General features: G+C 42.9%; 1 protein-coding gene across 2 annotated transcripts in view; it reads left to right on the top strand.

The window, feature by feature from the left end:
- Positions 1-1,337: 1,337 nt before the first annotated feature.
- LOC121570267 (rap1 GTPase-GDP dissociation stimulator 1) overlaps positions 1,338-14,732 on the top strand; it is a 35,360-nt gene continuing 21,965 nt past the window's right edge. Inside the window, exons 1-7 of one of the 2 annotated variants that reach the window (XM_041881745.2) lie at positions 1,338-1,361; positions 9,809-9,913; positions 11,432-11,554; positions 12,542-12,667; positions 12,906-13,034; positions 13,285-13,410; positions 13,544-13,687. In XM_041881745.2, the coding sequence (XP_041737679.1) occupies positions 1,355-1,361; positions 9,809-9,913; positions 11,432-11,554; positions 12,542-12,667; positions 12,906-13,034; positions 13,285-13,410; positions 13,544-13,687 (760 nt within the window). In that variant the 5' untranslated portion in view covers positions 1,338-1,354. Of the gene's footprint in view, positions 1,362-7,652; positions 8,002-9,808; positions 9,914-11,431; positions 11,555-12,541; positions 12,668-12,905; positions 13,035-13,284; positions 13,411-13,543; positions 13,688-14,732 lie in introns of those variants that run through there. The other variant, XM_041881741.2, reaches the window with a different exon arrangement.

Raw genomic sequence — 14,732 nt, 5'->3', positions numbered from 1 at the left:
CAGTCAGGATGCTCTCGATGGTGCAGCTGTAGAACCTTTTGAGGATCTGAGGACCCATGCCAAGTCTCCTCAGGGGAAATAGGTTTTGTCAAGCCCTCTTCACGACTGTCTTAGTGTGCTTGGACCATGTTAGTTTGTTGGTGATGTGGACACCAAGGAACTTGAAGCTCTCAACCTGCTCCACTACAGCCCCCTCGATGAGAATGGGGGCGTGCTCGGTCTTCTTCTTTTTCCTGTAGTCCACAAACGGTTGTTGTCCTGGCTCTGACGAAGGCCTTGATGCTGATACGTAAAGCTTAATAAAGAGCAGTGATACTAGCAAGAGCAGTGTGCGGGTTTCTTCTTTTTTTTCTTGCATATCTGCATGTCACCATATGGGAAAATGTTTACCTTTTGTTAAATTCCAGAGCTCGCAATTCTAACCTGAGGTAATTATCAGTATCACCCATGCCAGTGATAAGTCAAGTTGTAACACAAACCCAACATTTTTGTGTAAATGCTGTATGACAATGAGATAATTTAGATAAGCTAAATCGGCACAGGGAACACTTGTCATGTGGTACAATATATGGCTGTCATGAAAAAAAATGCCTTGTAAAAACATAACAGGTATCAGGCCTTTGACAGCTTGATGTAGATGATGCCTTTGTGAACCACAGCATTTGGCAAATATATGACATTGTTTGTGTACTAATGGTGACAACCAATATCCTTTAAGTTTCATCACCCTCTATGAGCATGGTGTGTTCAACCAATGGAACAACAAACGGATTAAGATGATGAAATTAAAATGTTTGAGGCTTCCAGTGTTGCTGTCAAACTCAGTGTCAAGAGCATGTCCTCCACATTATTGTCAATGTTCACCAACCACAACCCCCTGCCTACCAACTGGAGCAGAACTGGGTTGGCCTGTCAATTACGAGACTGTTGGTATGGAAACAGCTCTCAGAAAGTCAACCTTTAACTGGTAAATGGTTAAACCGGAACCCCCATGGAGTTGCCTATCTCCTGTCACAGTCCCAGTAATGATGCAGTGATGTTTTAGGTGCTAACAATTTGCAGATGTACAAACAGTGGGAAATAATATTAGTGTCTGTTAATTGAAGGAAAGTTTGTGTTTGTCAGGAGGATGGTGCTGCCTCTACAGCTTTGACCTGTCCTGTCTTGTTCAGCTTTGCGCCCAGGGACTTCTGAATCACTCTGAAGCGCTCTGTGAATCTGCATATTTACTAGTGACCTTGTGGGGAGGGGGTAGCTGGCTGCTGCTAAGGTCAGCTCTGCTTTCTCAGCCTCTCACCTCTCTAGTGCGCCTGAGAGACGGGTTCACTGGCTACAGACAAAGGAATAACAAAACATGTACGGTCTGTATTCTCTCTGACTTCCCCGTCATTAGGCTATACAAACTCTGTTTATAAACTGTGGAGAACTTGAAGTCCTCCTCCTCCGCACTTTCTCTTAAAGTATGTAGGCTAGCCGCTAGTTGATATTCACTGGTTAGAATTTAGCCATTTTATTTTAGATTTTTATGTTGGACTTGTAGTATATGTGTCTACTTACACAAGTCAAAACAAAGGTCAACATTTCCATTTGAAATATATCTGTCAAAAGGTTAAACTAACTTTTGACCTAGTCCGAGTAAAACTTATATCCTCAACACACTAGGAGCTCTATTTTCTGCGGGCGCTAAGGAGACGCAAGTGTCAAACGCATGTTGGTTTGCAGTGATTCAGTTTGGGGAGGGGAAGTTCAAAAATGAACCCCAAAAGGTTCTTCAAAAGGTTATTCGAGGATCCATTAAAGGGGGTTCTTTGAAGAGGAACCTTTTCTTTTTAGAGTGTAGGCTATGTCAGCTAACATTTTTTAGATTGGTAATTTAGTTTAGCCAGCTATCTAAACTAGTAGTAACCATGGTCGAATTACCGACTGGGTCCAGGGGACCCCCATTGATTTTGTTAGTCACTCTCACTCAGATATCATATTAACATGGCATACTGTAAAATGTGTAGAATTGCAAGAAAATAGCTGTAAAACTGCACCTTTTTCTCTCCGCCCCATGGCAAAATATGTAGGATTGCAGGATTTTGCTTTAAAACTGAATCAGTTTTACAGTATGCATCAGTTTTACAGTATGCCATGTTAATATTTTATCTACGCCTCATGGCAAAATGTGTAGACTTGCAGGAAATGTGTTCTAAAACAAACAAAAAAACCTCATTTTTCAAGAGGAGGGACACTCAAATGTTTTGCCCGCGAGATGGGGGGGCCCCCAACAAAAATTTGCTTAGGCCCCCCAAAAGGCTAGGGCTGGCCCCGATCATTCCTTTGCAATGTGCAGTCCCTCAACAGTGGGGGTTGGGCTGAATGATCCATCACAAGAACCATGGCCAGAGGAGACAGCAGATGGTATAGTTTGTAAAAAGCCGTTGAAAAACAAGGTTACAATTGTAGAGGGGATACAACCGGGCTCAGGTGTCACTGAAAATGCATCATAGCCTAATCCACAGTTCCACCTGTTATCTAATACGCAAGCGTATTCAATAGCTGTTGTCAGCACTAGCCATGGCCAAGTAACTTTAATGAGCTACACAATCCATTTCAGACATTTTGAAATAATTTGGGCATGAAAGATGCCACAACGTTCTTTGCCATACTGTCCTTCCGAGTGACTGAAAATAAAGAAAGAAAGAAAGAAAGAAGAGAGAGAGAGCAAGTGAGATACTGAGCTAAATATAAAAGCAAAAATATTGATAATAATAATAAATCATAGTGACAACACTCTGAATACTTATGTAAATAAGGTATTTCTGTTTTTTATTTTTAATACATTTGCAAAAATTTCTTTAAAAATGTTTTCGCTTTGTCATTATGGGGTATTGTGTGTAGATAGATGAGGGAAAAATTTATTAAATCAATTTTAGAATAAGTCTGTAACGTAACAAAATGGGGAAAAAGTAAAGGGGTATGAATACTTTCCGAAGGCACTGTATCTCTAGCTTAAACTGACAGATTGTTTTATTATGTTAATTCGATTGACACACAGGATTTTAATGAACGTAGGGTGTTATGATCTAATTGACAATGTTCCAACTCCATTGATACAGATGATTTAATGCAAGTCTGGTTCAGCTAACTGTCTGATTAATATACAATACATGCTCAATATTGAACCATGAGTCCCTCTCCCTTCCTCTGCTGTTCTTTCTCCTTCAGGATGTTCACATACTTATAATGAGAGATGTTCTGCACATAGAGGTGGCGAAAGAAACCCCCTATTCATTTAAAGTGTTACAGTGCCGTACAGTTAATGAGAATTTATGCCTCATGAAATTGCCCTCACCTCCTTTACAATTGCTTGTGCCAGAGTGGGTGGGTTTAATACTCTAAATTGTGAGGAGTTATGGAATATTGGATGTAAGTGGAGAGGTGGGGGAGAGTGAAGAAGCGTGAACCAGCATGAAACTGAATTATCATGAAGGAGAGAGGGGTGAATTAATAGATTCTCCTTGGGTAGGATTTATGACGCTTTAGGATTTGAGGATCAGAGTTTAAGCAGGCCTACAGGAAGGGGGCAGTACACTGTCAGGGATTTAAAAGTAATCTGCAAGGGGCAATGATGGAGCACAGAAAATCCACAGTAAAATACCCTTTCCAAAATTACTGTATTATCCAACGTCTGTTTTTGCATCTATACAAGTTCTGTCTGGGTTTTACATTTTAATACTTACTGTAACATTACACAGGGGTAGATGTTTAGCACATAGGACCGTACCAGGCAAAGAGATTAACAGAACTACTGCAGAAATTGACGTTTTTCCACATTGTAGCAAGTTTTTTTAAAGGAAAATGTGTGTTATTATAAGCCATATGAGAGCTTTGGGATTTGAGTCTGAGTGTAGATATCTCAGGCTTTGAGAGTTTTGGCATAATGGTCCAGGATGGCTTTGAGGAATTCATCAGTATATGTCAAATCTCTCAGATTGATCAGTTTACAGCTTCATCTGGCAAAACAACACACAGTGGCGGCATCTATAAAAGTGAGCTTGAAGTAGTTATCTAAGAGCCTTTGGCACTGTAAAATCTCTACACTCCATATGAGAGCAAATTAAGAAAAGTGTGAGAGCACATGTGTGTTTGGATGTGCGTGGTGTATCTTCACTCTGGATCTTTCATTTGGTATTTTTGCCCCAGGTCAAGGGGTGTGCTTCTCCCTCCCTCCATCCAGTCTTAAATATGCGGTTGTGAGTGTACTGTAGGGTCGTCATTATGCTTCAAATGATTTGCATGACGTGGGTACTCTCCAGGGGATGGAGGGATCCCTGTGTGTTCGTGCTGTTGAATATTTGATGAGGGCGTAAGGTCTGGGAGCTGTCTCAGCTGGCACAGGGGGTAACACCCCTGACCCCCCATAGAGCCTTGGTCCACCACCCCAGCTGTCAGAGAGAGAGAGAGAGAGAGAGAAAGAGTGAGAGAGAAAGATCGAGAGAGAGAGAAGAACCCCACCCACTTATAAACGTATAGTAATATGAAGGAGCAGACTTTAACAAATTTGCAGTTTGAAACTTATTAGATTGACAACCATTTTATTTGAATGTCCTATACAACTCCACAGATAATTGTTTTTATTTGAATAAACGTTATCATTTAGTTGGTAGTTATTTTGAGGAGACTGTAGTAAATCACATTGTGTCATGACAGGCCCCTTGGGCAGTTGAACAGGGAAATGCATGAGTACGTACAGTATCTCCAATGTCACTGCTGAGGGTAAAAGACGGACAGAAATAAAACAGGGTTTCTGAGTGGGTGGGAGAGATGTAATGAGGAGAAAACAGAGAAACAGGGAGGGAGGGAAGGAAGGAGGGTGGGAGGGAGGGAGGGAGTGAGTGAAAAAGAGAGCACAGAATGTCACACAGCGTACTGTCTAGGTTGGAAGATGGATGTCTGGGAGACTGAATTGATTAGTTCTGGACAAGGCCATTAGCTAATGAAGGCTGTCTGGGGAAGACAACAGCACCTCTCCCAGAAATTACCTTCCTTCCCTCACAACTGGATTAATCTGGCCAGTGGATGGAGGGAGGGAGTGAGGGAGTGAGGGAGTGCACTGCTGACAGCACTGCAGCATCCACTATCATTGTCACATACCATATGTAAAGGCTGTGAAATAGATTCATTCATTCTGGACCAGATGTGGTTTCCTGACACAAGAACTACAACATGAACTACTGCCCTACTTCACAGACATTTATATAAGGGAATTTAGAGTATGCCTGATGCACTGATTTTGACTTCATCCGGAAAGGCACAATGAATCACAAAGCTGCGTTTATTCTCTTGTGCATTAGTGTGAATAATGTCTCTGTTATAAGGCATGACATAAGGAAGGAACCTGTGTAAATATGCATCAGTGCTTCTCTGCCATAAGAGCTGATGCATTCTAAAGTGCTCCTGGAGTCTTCTCTTAAAATACCCCAGAGGCTGATCTTAACTTGCTCTGTCCATTAAATAGTTATCTGAACTGTAACTCCAATTAGATTGTCTGGTAGGTAATTTAGTTACGTGTTGTCTCTGTGGCAGGTGCACTTAAAGAAAACACTCCTCATGCTGTGAATAAAAGCTCATGGTTTTGTTGCATCAGTCTAACTAAATATGTCTATGTATGGGGCATTTAACATACAAAGATGCACTTATCCATATAATTCACTTTATCTGGGTCTGGGATGGACATATCACTGAGTTGTTACAGGAGGGGGTCGCAGTTCCGGAGTGACCCACTAGGTGTCATCCTCCGACAACCTTAGGCACCTCCTCACTCACAGTCTGAACTAATCATTATCTTATTGGTGTCACCTGTGTCTACCTGTTCACCTGTGTATTTATGCCCTCACTTCCCTGTGTTCCCTTGCTCAGTTTTCTCTGCTAGTTTCTCTATGTCCAGCAGTACTACGCAGTGTCTGATCAGAGACCTATGAACATGTACTTGAGAAGTGTTCTCCCTGTTTTGTTATTTGTTTCAGTCTTAGGTAGTATTTCGTATTTTGGCTGTCAGACGGTTTTTTGAGACTTATTTGCTCCGCCTTTCTTTTATCGTGATAAGTCTGTTATTTTGTATTCTGGCTTCGGGACCACCAGTAAAGATCCTTGTTTCACCATCTCTGCTTACTGCCTACTGTATATCCTGCACCACACCTGGGTCACACCTCACACCAACCCTTACACTGAGTAAGATCTATCTCTCTAATAACTCTAAAGCCTTACCATAGGTCGGACTCTATGAAGCTAAATAGTCCCTCTGTGCCCAGTAACCCCGCTAACATGACCTTCTGGCCCCTATTCAGACCCTCTAATACGTTAAGCTAACTTGTCTGGGGGAAAATCCCTGATAAGTTGTGTCACAGCAACCGTCTTTGAGGCCAAGCTGCTCAGAGAGACCTGGGTTTCCCCACATTCTCCATGCTTATCCCATGAGTGTCTTGTGATAACATGTCTTGTCGGGTCATGATGGATTTCGTTCATGGGGTTAGAAGCAGATAGACAGCCATTTTGAAAGTCAATAAGAGGGCAACTATTTACAGACTTACTTACTTAGTCCTCTTCGTCCCGGGTGGGACATGACTCATATACAAAGAATAGGCCTTGATATTGTGTTCACATTATTAGTACTGAGTGGAGGAATCAAACATGCCACTAAAGCTTTGGACAATGGCATTGTCATTTTTTCATGACAGTTTTTCAGTAGATAATGTAACTGTCACGAATAGTGATAAAGGGGCTGAGTTAATTGAGTTCCATTGTCTGACAGGTATCTGCATTTCCAGATGGCGATGAATTGGCAGCACAAGGATGTAAATTGAATCACCAACCTTGGGGGAATAAACTCTAGTTTTAGTGAGCTGTCTTAAACTGCCACCTGCTGTTCAAAAGCAGGGCAGCAGAAATTGAACTATCCATGTGGCTCTTAGCTGGAGTTCTTTTTAACGTCCTCTGTTGGTGACTTCTATACACAACCATGGACATGGTAATGAAATTATTCTTGGTATCAATTTGGTGTTAACACTCCCCACATAGAGGTTTGTGATCTACCAGTATTGATCAACTCACTTACAAAGCCTTTTAATCTGCCCCAGCATTTCCTGGCACCACTACAGTAATGGGTTCTATCTGTATTTGTATTACTTTACATTATGTGTCGACGGTGTGGCTTCATTTAGCTACTTGTTATGAAATTAATGTCTCATGCTCTGTTGGCCCAGTAAGTCTTGTTGATAGGAAGGAAATATGATGTAATAAGAGGTAATAATATTATGTCATATACTAGTGATAGTCCTATCACGGTAGCCTCCCCATTGTAGTTTATACTGCATTATGACCTTTATTTAGCAATTAAACCATTCTTTTTTATTTGTTGTTAATGTTCCTTTTTAAAGTAATCTTTAAAGGTTTACAGGGAGGCTGAACCAGTAAAGCGTCATTGTTAGGGCTTCTTGTATTTCAGTCTCAGTGTCTCCTAGGAGCTCATAGTCGACTGATGAGCTTTGGAGAGATTTAGGATTTAGAGCGTATTAGAAAGGTAGCGAGAAGGAGGGCCAGAGGGGGATAGAGAGAGCATGGAAAGGACTGAGAGCGAGAAAGAGAGAGAGAAAGAGAGGCAGAGGGTGGGGTGGGGGAGAGATTGTGTGAGAGAGAATGAGAAGGAGAAAGACGAGAGAGAATTTAAAAAAGGAGGCAGGGAGTGAGCGGTACAGAGAAGAGAGAGTGTCTACTGTGTGAGACAGAGGGAAATAAAGACGGAGAGAAAGAGAGGGAGAGGGAGAGCGAACGCAAGCGCAGTGACTGAAGACAGGGCACGCGTGGCCTGAAGCAGGGCTGCTCCTCTCTCATTACTTAGTCAAACACACACATACACACACATACAGAATCGGCAGAGGAAGGAAGCCAGAGAGCCGGGATAAAATCCCAGGGAGACAGTAGTGAGCGCCTGCCGACTTGCAGCCATGGCCGACGTGGGTGAGTAGAAAAACCCTTTTTGAAAACCTCTGTTACAGCATGTGCATGCCAATGAGTGCGTATAGCAGTGGAGGCATTGCCAATATTTGGACCAGGGGATGTACAGTAGGAATCGACAAGGATGTAGCTCAGGCTAGATTCCAGGAGACAATCAGCCTGTCTGTTTTAGTTTCCTGTCTTGTGTTTAAAGGTCACAGTAATATGGGCTGACATTACCCGCCCAGGTAAACATTGTGGGACAGAGACAGGGCACAGGTGGCTGTCTCTGAAGCAACCCTGGAAGACAGACAGACAGACAGACAGACAGACAGACAGACAGACAGACAGACAGACAGACAGACAGACAGACAGAGAGACAGAGAGAGAGAGAGAGAGAGAGAGAGGACGGGAGGGCTGGAGATGTCTAAAGGAAGCACCTCGTTTGTGGGATGTTAGTGTTAATAAGGACCATGGGGGGGTCCTTATATCTCTCTCATGGGACAGATTAACACTCTGCTGTACGCATCATTTCCCTAGACTCTCTCTCACACACACACACATGCACTCATGCACACATGCACACACACACACGGAATGGCAAACGGGAACTGTGAAATGGGGATCTGTATGGTACTTGACTCTGTGTATTTACTGCAGCTGTAACGATACCAGTATCGTCATATTTTTTCCATGGCAAAAATAAAGTCTTTGGTGTTTTAAAAACCTACTGTATGTAAAATATTGTGTGCTCTAGCTTGGAAATTAAATCAATGTGACTCTGGATGATTGTTTCCAACATCAGGGCTGTTTTACTAAAGACATTTTGTTTCCTTGCCACGAGAATAACGAGTATCGCGATTCTGGTATCGTCCTGGGCCTATATATAACCCTGATAGCCTCTCACTGTAGGATCTATTTTCACACTGCTTACCAGGGATTAGCCAAAGTGATTACTCTCTGTCTGTGGCTCTGCTTAGAAAGTATGTGTTGACGACACAGCACAGAGGACAGCTAACTGTCACACCCACACATTGACTAAGCTCTGCTTTACTCTCTCTTTCTCTCTGCTCTCAAGTCAAGGGTTCTGGGCTCTTTTTTGTTCATTTGGCTTTATTTTCAGATATGTTCAATGAAATTGGAAGGCACCAAGCAGTCAGATATTTGCTAGCTGGAGGGGACAGAGGCATGTTACAGAAATGATGTACACACACACCTTCCCCCCTTCTCTCCCTTCTACTCCTAGCCTCTGGCATGGGGGATACCATTGCCAGCCACCCCTCACTGTCTTTGATGTATAATCCATGATGCAACTTGACCTCTTCGCCTGTGTATTCATATATTCATATCACTCTGGTCCTATACAGTATGTGCAAATGTGTTTGGCTGAGATGCATTGCACCAACATTAACAAGTGCAATACATTTGACATGTACAGTATGTGCATTGGCAAGGCACTATGAGATTGGCATATCCTGAAGGTTCATGAGGGGTTGCAGTGTGGATGTTTGTGTCGGGGTGTGTATACAGCATTAGGATGTACTGTACCAGCATGTATTATTTCTACAGGAATATTTTGTTGTATATGATATGAGAGCAATGTAGTTGTTCTGCAGGAAGATATGACTAATATATGATGTGTCTCCCTTCCTGTGTGTGTGTGTGTGTGTGTGTGTGTGTGTGTGTGTGTGTGTGTGTGTGTGTGTGTGTGTGTGTGTGTGTGTGTGTGTGTGTGTGTGTGTGTGTGTGTGCGTGCGTATACATTTATGTGTGTGTGTGTGTGAGTGTGTGTGCGTGCGTGTATATACATTTATGTGTGTGTGTGTTGCAGACTCTCTGACTGAGGCGCTGAATGCCATCAGTGTGAGCACCGAGTTGGTAGAACAGGAGCTGAAGCCTCATCTGGACACCGTGCTTGCTGTGCTACTGGAGAAGAGTGAGTCTACACACATATCTCCAGTAGACACTGACCTCTGATTCATCAATCTCACTCCTGCCTGTTCCCATCAGTCAGCTTTTATGGCATTGCTTTGGCCATGGCAAGCAAGGCCAGAGCTTTTAGAAACTATAGTGGCAAAGCTTAAATTCTCTCAACATATTTATCAGATTGTTTAGGAATCTATCCTTCCCCCCTTTTTTGATTTTGGATGCCTGGCGTAGTCTTGGCCCAAATCTTCAGCTATAAAAAGACTGCTTCAATGTGAGAGTGTTGCAGGATTGTTCAGAACACCTCTGCTGTTTCTCCTCTGTATCCAACCTGGACTCAGGGGTAGACTTAACATAGTGAACATAAATCCAGGACACTCCATTTAGTATGATATGTTACGTTTCGTATGTTACGTTTCGTATGGTATGTATTAATTTGTGGATGTCCATCATCCATTTCATATGATATGTTACAAATTACAATTCGTATGATATGTTACGAATTTCAATTCGTACAATATGTTACGAATTGAAATTTGTACACTATGTTAAGAATTTGCTAAATGTATGAAATGTTACAAATTCCGATTTTTTGTGGCTAACGTTAGCTAGGTGGCTAGGTCACTAACACTAACCTTAGCTAGGTGGCAAACGTTAGCTAGGGGTTAGGGTTAAGGTTAGTGTTACGGTTAGATTAAAGGGTTAAGGTTAGGATTAGAGGAAGGGTTAGTTAACATGCTAAGTAGTTGCAAAGTAGCTAAAAAGTAGTAAGTAGCTGCAAAGTTGCTAATTAGCTAAAACGCTAAAGTTGTCCGTGATTAGATCGGGGGGGTCGGAGAGAACGAATGAACGGAAGGAAGTGAGATAGTGACAGTTCAAGTTATTCTCCAGCTCTCCCTCGCTCTGCTCTGGCAAATATCCAGTTTATCTGGGGTTGCACTGTGCACGGACAGCTACATTTGGTTCCCCTCAAAAACAGGCAAGGGGACGTTACCATAGCAGCGCAGTGTAGCCTGACAACCTGACCTGCCTCCTTGGCTGTTGTGACATTCTTTGAAAGGGGAAATGCTAATATCAGGTCTTCCTCTGTGTCTATTGCACATTGCTGCTTTAATGACAATGAATCTGCCTCCCAAGTTCAACACAGAGGAGGATTCTATTTTAGTTTCTCTCTCTGTTCTCCTCCTGACATTACAGAGGGGTTAGAGTCACTGTTAATCGGAGACAGGAGTAGAGAGAGGAAGGCCAAAGACAACCTCTGCACCTAGTGATCCTGATCAATCTCATCACAGAGAAGATTGACAGGAAATGGAATTACATCTACTGCTGGGATACTTGCATTAGCAAGAGTTTTGTGTCAGAACTCATTTCTGGTTAACAATTAGCAGGTTTTGTCTATAGGTCAATAAAGATATTTATGTTACTATGAAGCCAATGGTCATTTTCCGTCCTCAGTTATTTTCCATTCTATTCTATATCCATGCCCAGGGGTAGTTACCATATAAGTGTGTGTATTATATGTCCTCAGAGAAGGGTGCCGCAGTGGAGATTGCCTCCAGTGGTATCGTTCCCATCCTGGCCCAGTCCCTCAAGAAGAAGAGTCTCCTCACCAACCAGGTGGCACTGGTGGTGGCAGAGATGGCCAGGGAAGGTGAGATTAGATGCCAGCCTACTACTGTAGACAAAGCGACAGGGGGTATGGGGCATGAATACCAATCTGCAACCTGGACTCAAGGGTAGACGTAACATAGTAAACGAAAATCCAGAAAACGAATTAGTATGATACTGTATGTTACGTTTGGTATGGTATGCATTAATTTGTGGATGTCTATCATCCATTTTGTATGATATGTTACGAATTACAATTCGTATGATATGATAAGAATTGCAATTCGTACAATATGTTACTAATTTGAAATACGTATGATATGTTACAAATTCCAATTTGTTGTGGCTAACATTAGCTAGGTGGCTAACACTAACGTTAGCTAGGTTGCTAATGTTAGCTAGACTAGGGATTAGGGTTAGGGGTTAAGGTTAGGATTAGGAGTTAGGTCAACGGGTTAAGGTTAGGCTTAGCTAACATGCTAAGTAGCTAAAAAGTATTAAGTAGTTGCAAACTTGCTAATTAGCTCAAATGCTAAAGTTGTCCGTGATGAGATTAGAACACGCAACATTTTACATTTACATTTTAGTCATTTAGCAGACACTCTTATCCAGAGCGACTTACAGTTAGAGTGCATACATTTTCATACTGGCCCCCTGTGGGAATTGAACCCACAACCCTGGCGTTGCAAACGCCATGCTCTACCAACTGAGCTACACGGGACTACCAACCTTTGGGTTGCTAGATGTTTGTGTTATACACCCACCCCGACCAACCACCCTACTTTAGTTTTTGCCTTAAGTAACCTTCTGTTTTATGTAACCATACCAAACGTAACATTTCAGACTCATCTGAGTGTCACGGATTTTGATTTACGTTACGTCTAGTCTGAGACCAGCCTCATTGACAGCGGCTAGAGTGCTTTTCATTTACATCTGTCAAGACCCAGTCCTCCATTTACAAACACAACAATGACATAGGCTCACTGTGAGTAGAATCAGAGATTGATGAAATTCTGTCCCTGTGTTTAAGCGGCGGTGAGGAACACGTGCATTGAGGCGGGGCTAGTGACGGTTCTGGTGCCCCTGCTGAATAGTGCAGATGAGGAGCTTTTGCTCCACACTGGAAGAGCCATCGGACGCATCTGCTTCGACAACAGTGAGTGAGACTGACTCCAGCAGGCCGGGGCCTTCCCAGGGGGAATCAGGCTTTACCTGCAGTGACAGGATGAATCTTACCCTATTAAATTAATCTGTAATCTGTAACGCAATGCTTGTCCTGGTGGATTTCGTGGGTGTGTGTGCCTCCACCTCCGTCTATTTATCTCAGTCTCAATCCATTACACTTTCCCTCCTTCTTTCCCTTCCTCTATTCTCTCTCCTCTTCCCTCTCTCAGCGGCCCAGCAGGATCAGCTGGTGCAGAGTGGGGTGATCCCCAGGCTGGTGGCCATCATGAGGGAGTACCCAGAGAACGACCCACTGGTCAACGTGTGTCTGCTGGCTCTCTGTAATCTGGCCGACATGGGTGAGGAACACCAGAGGAACTTTAGAGGGTCACAGAGATGAGGAAAGCCTGTTTGTTTTCAGTTACATTTCTGAACCAAAATGGCGTGCTTGTCTCATTTGTTTACTTGGAGACTGCACACTGTATACTGACTTGAACCAGTTGTTATTGTGTTTCTCACATCTTATTTGTGAATGATAATTGTTTCCTAACTGAAAGACCTGGTTAGATAAAGGTGTAGATAAAAATGTTTGGCCTTTGACCCATGCAGACACGGCGCGAGAGGCGCTGATAGAGGTGGGTGTGGCGGAGGTGCTGACGGCCCAGCTGAAACGGGCTCCTGACGCCGAGAGAAGACACATCATACTGGAGGTGCTGGGATCACTGGGAGAGAGTGGTGAGTCTGGGCAATGATGATAATTTATACAGAGACAGGTGAGATGAAATAAACTGAATGGGGTTTATGCTTTTCACATGAAGGGTTGAATGAATGTGTGCTCAGACTAACACACCCCTCCTGCTGTTGTCAGATGTGCTAAAGCTGCAGTTTGTGGAGTCGGGGGTGCCTGAGGCTCTGTCTGAGATGATTCGAGGGCTACAAGGTGGCTCTGACCCCCATGATCTCTGCAGCATCAAGATTGCCTCCAACCTCATCGTGTCTCTCCTGCTGGGAGGTAAGGAACTCAACCTGACCTGGAGGCACCAGAATCCCTTTACTGTCCTCCCCTTAAACCCCCTGCGTCCATGCCTCACTCACACACCATTTCACTGTCTATTTTTTTTAAAACCTTTATTTAACTAGGCAAGTCAGTTAAGAACAAATTCTTATTTACAATGACGGCCTACACCGTCCAAACGACGCTGGGCCAATTGTGCGCCGCCCTATGAGACTCCCAATCACGGCCGGTTGTGACACAGCCTGGAATCGAACCAGGGGGTCTGTAGTGACGCCTCAAGCACTGAGATGCAGTGCCTTAGACCGCTGCGCGACTCGGGAGCCCATCAGGTCACATCACTCAATTTGATTGATGTTTGATTCCGAATGTAATTGAGCAAAGATACTCTGACTGTGAATCACATTATATATACACTACCAGTCAAAAGTTTACACACCTACTCATTCAAGGGTTTTTCTTTATTTTAAATGTTTTTTACATTGTAGGATAATAGTGAAGACATCAAAACTACGAAACAACACATATGGAATAATGTAGTTATGAAAAAAGTGTTCAACAAATCAAAATATATTTTATATTTGAGATTCTTCAAATAGCCACCCCTTGCCTTGATTACAGCTTTGCACACTCTTGGCATTCTCTCAACCAGCTTCATGAGGTAGTCACCTGGAATGCATTTCAATTTAATGGTGTGCCTACTTAAAAGTTAATTTGTGGAATTTCTTTCCTTCTTAATGCGTTTGAGCCAATCAGTTGTGTTGTGACAAGGTAGGAGGGGTATACAGAATATAGCCCTATTTGGTAAAAGACCAAGTCCATATTATGGCAAGAACAGCTCAAATAAGCAAAGAGAAACGACAGTCCATCATTACTTTAAGACATGAAGGTCAGTCAATATGGAACATTTTAAGAACTTTGAAAGTTTCTTCAAGTGCAGTTGCAAAAACCATCAAGCGCTATGATGAAACTGGCTCTCATGAGGACCACCACAGGAATGGAAGACCCAAAGTTACCTCTGCTGCAGAGGATAAGTTCATTAGAG

Source organism: Coregonus clupeaformis, chromosome 1, assembly GCF_020615455.1.
Source record: "Coregonus clupeaformis isolate EN_2021a chromosome 1, ASM2061545v1, whole genome shotgun sequence".
Taxonomy (NCBI): Eukaryota; Metazoa; Chordata; class Actinopteri; order Salmoniformes; family Salmonidae; genus Coregonus; species Coregonus clupeaformis.
This window is presented reverse-complemented; position numbering and strand designations above follow the sequence as displayed.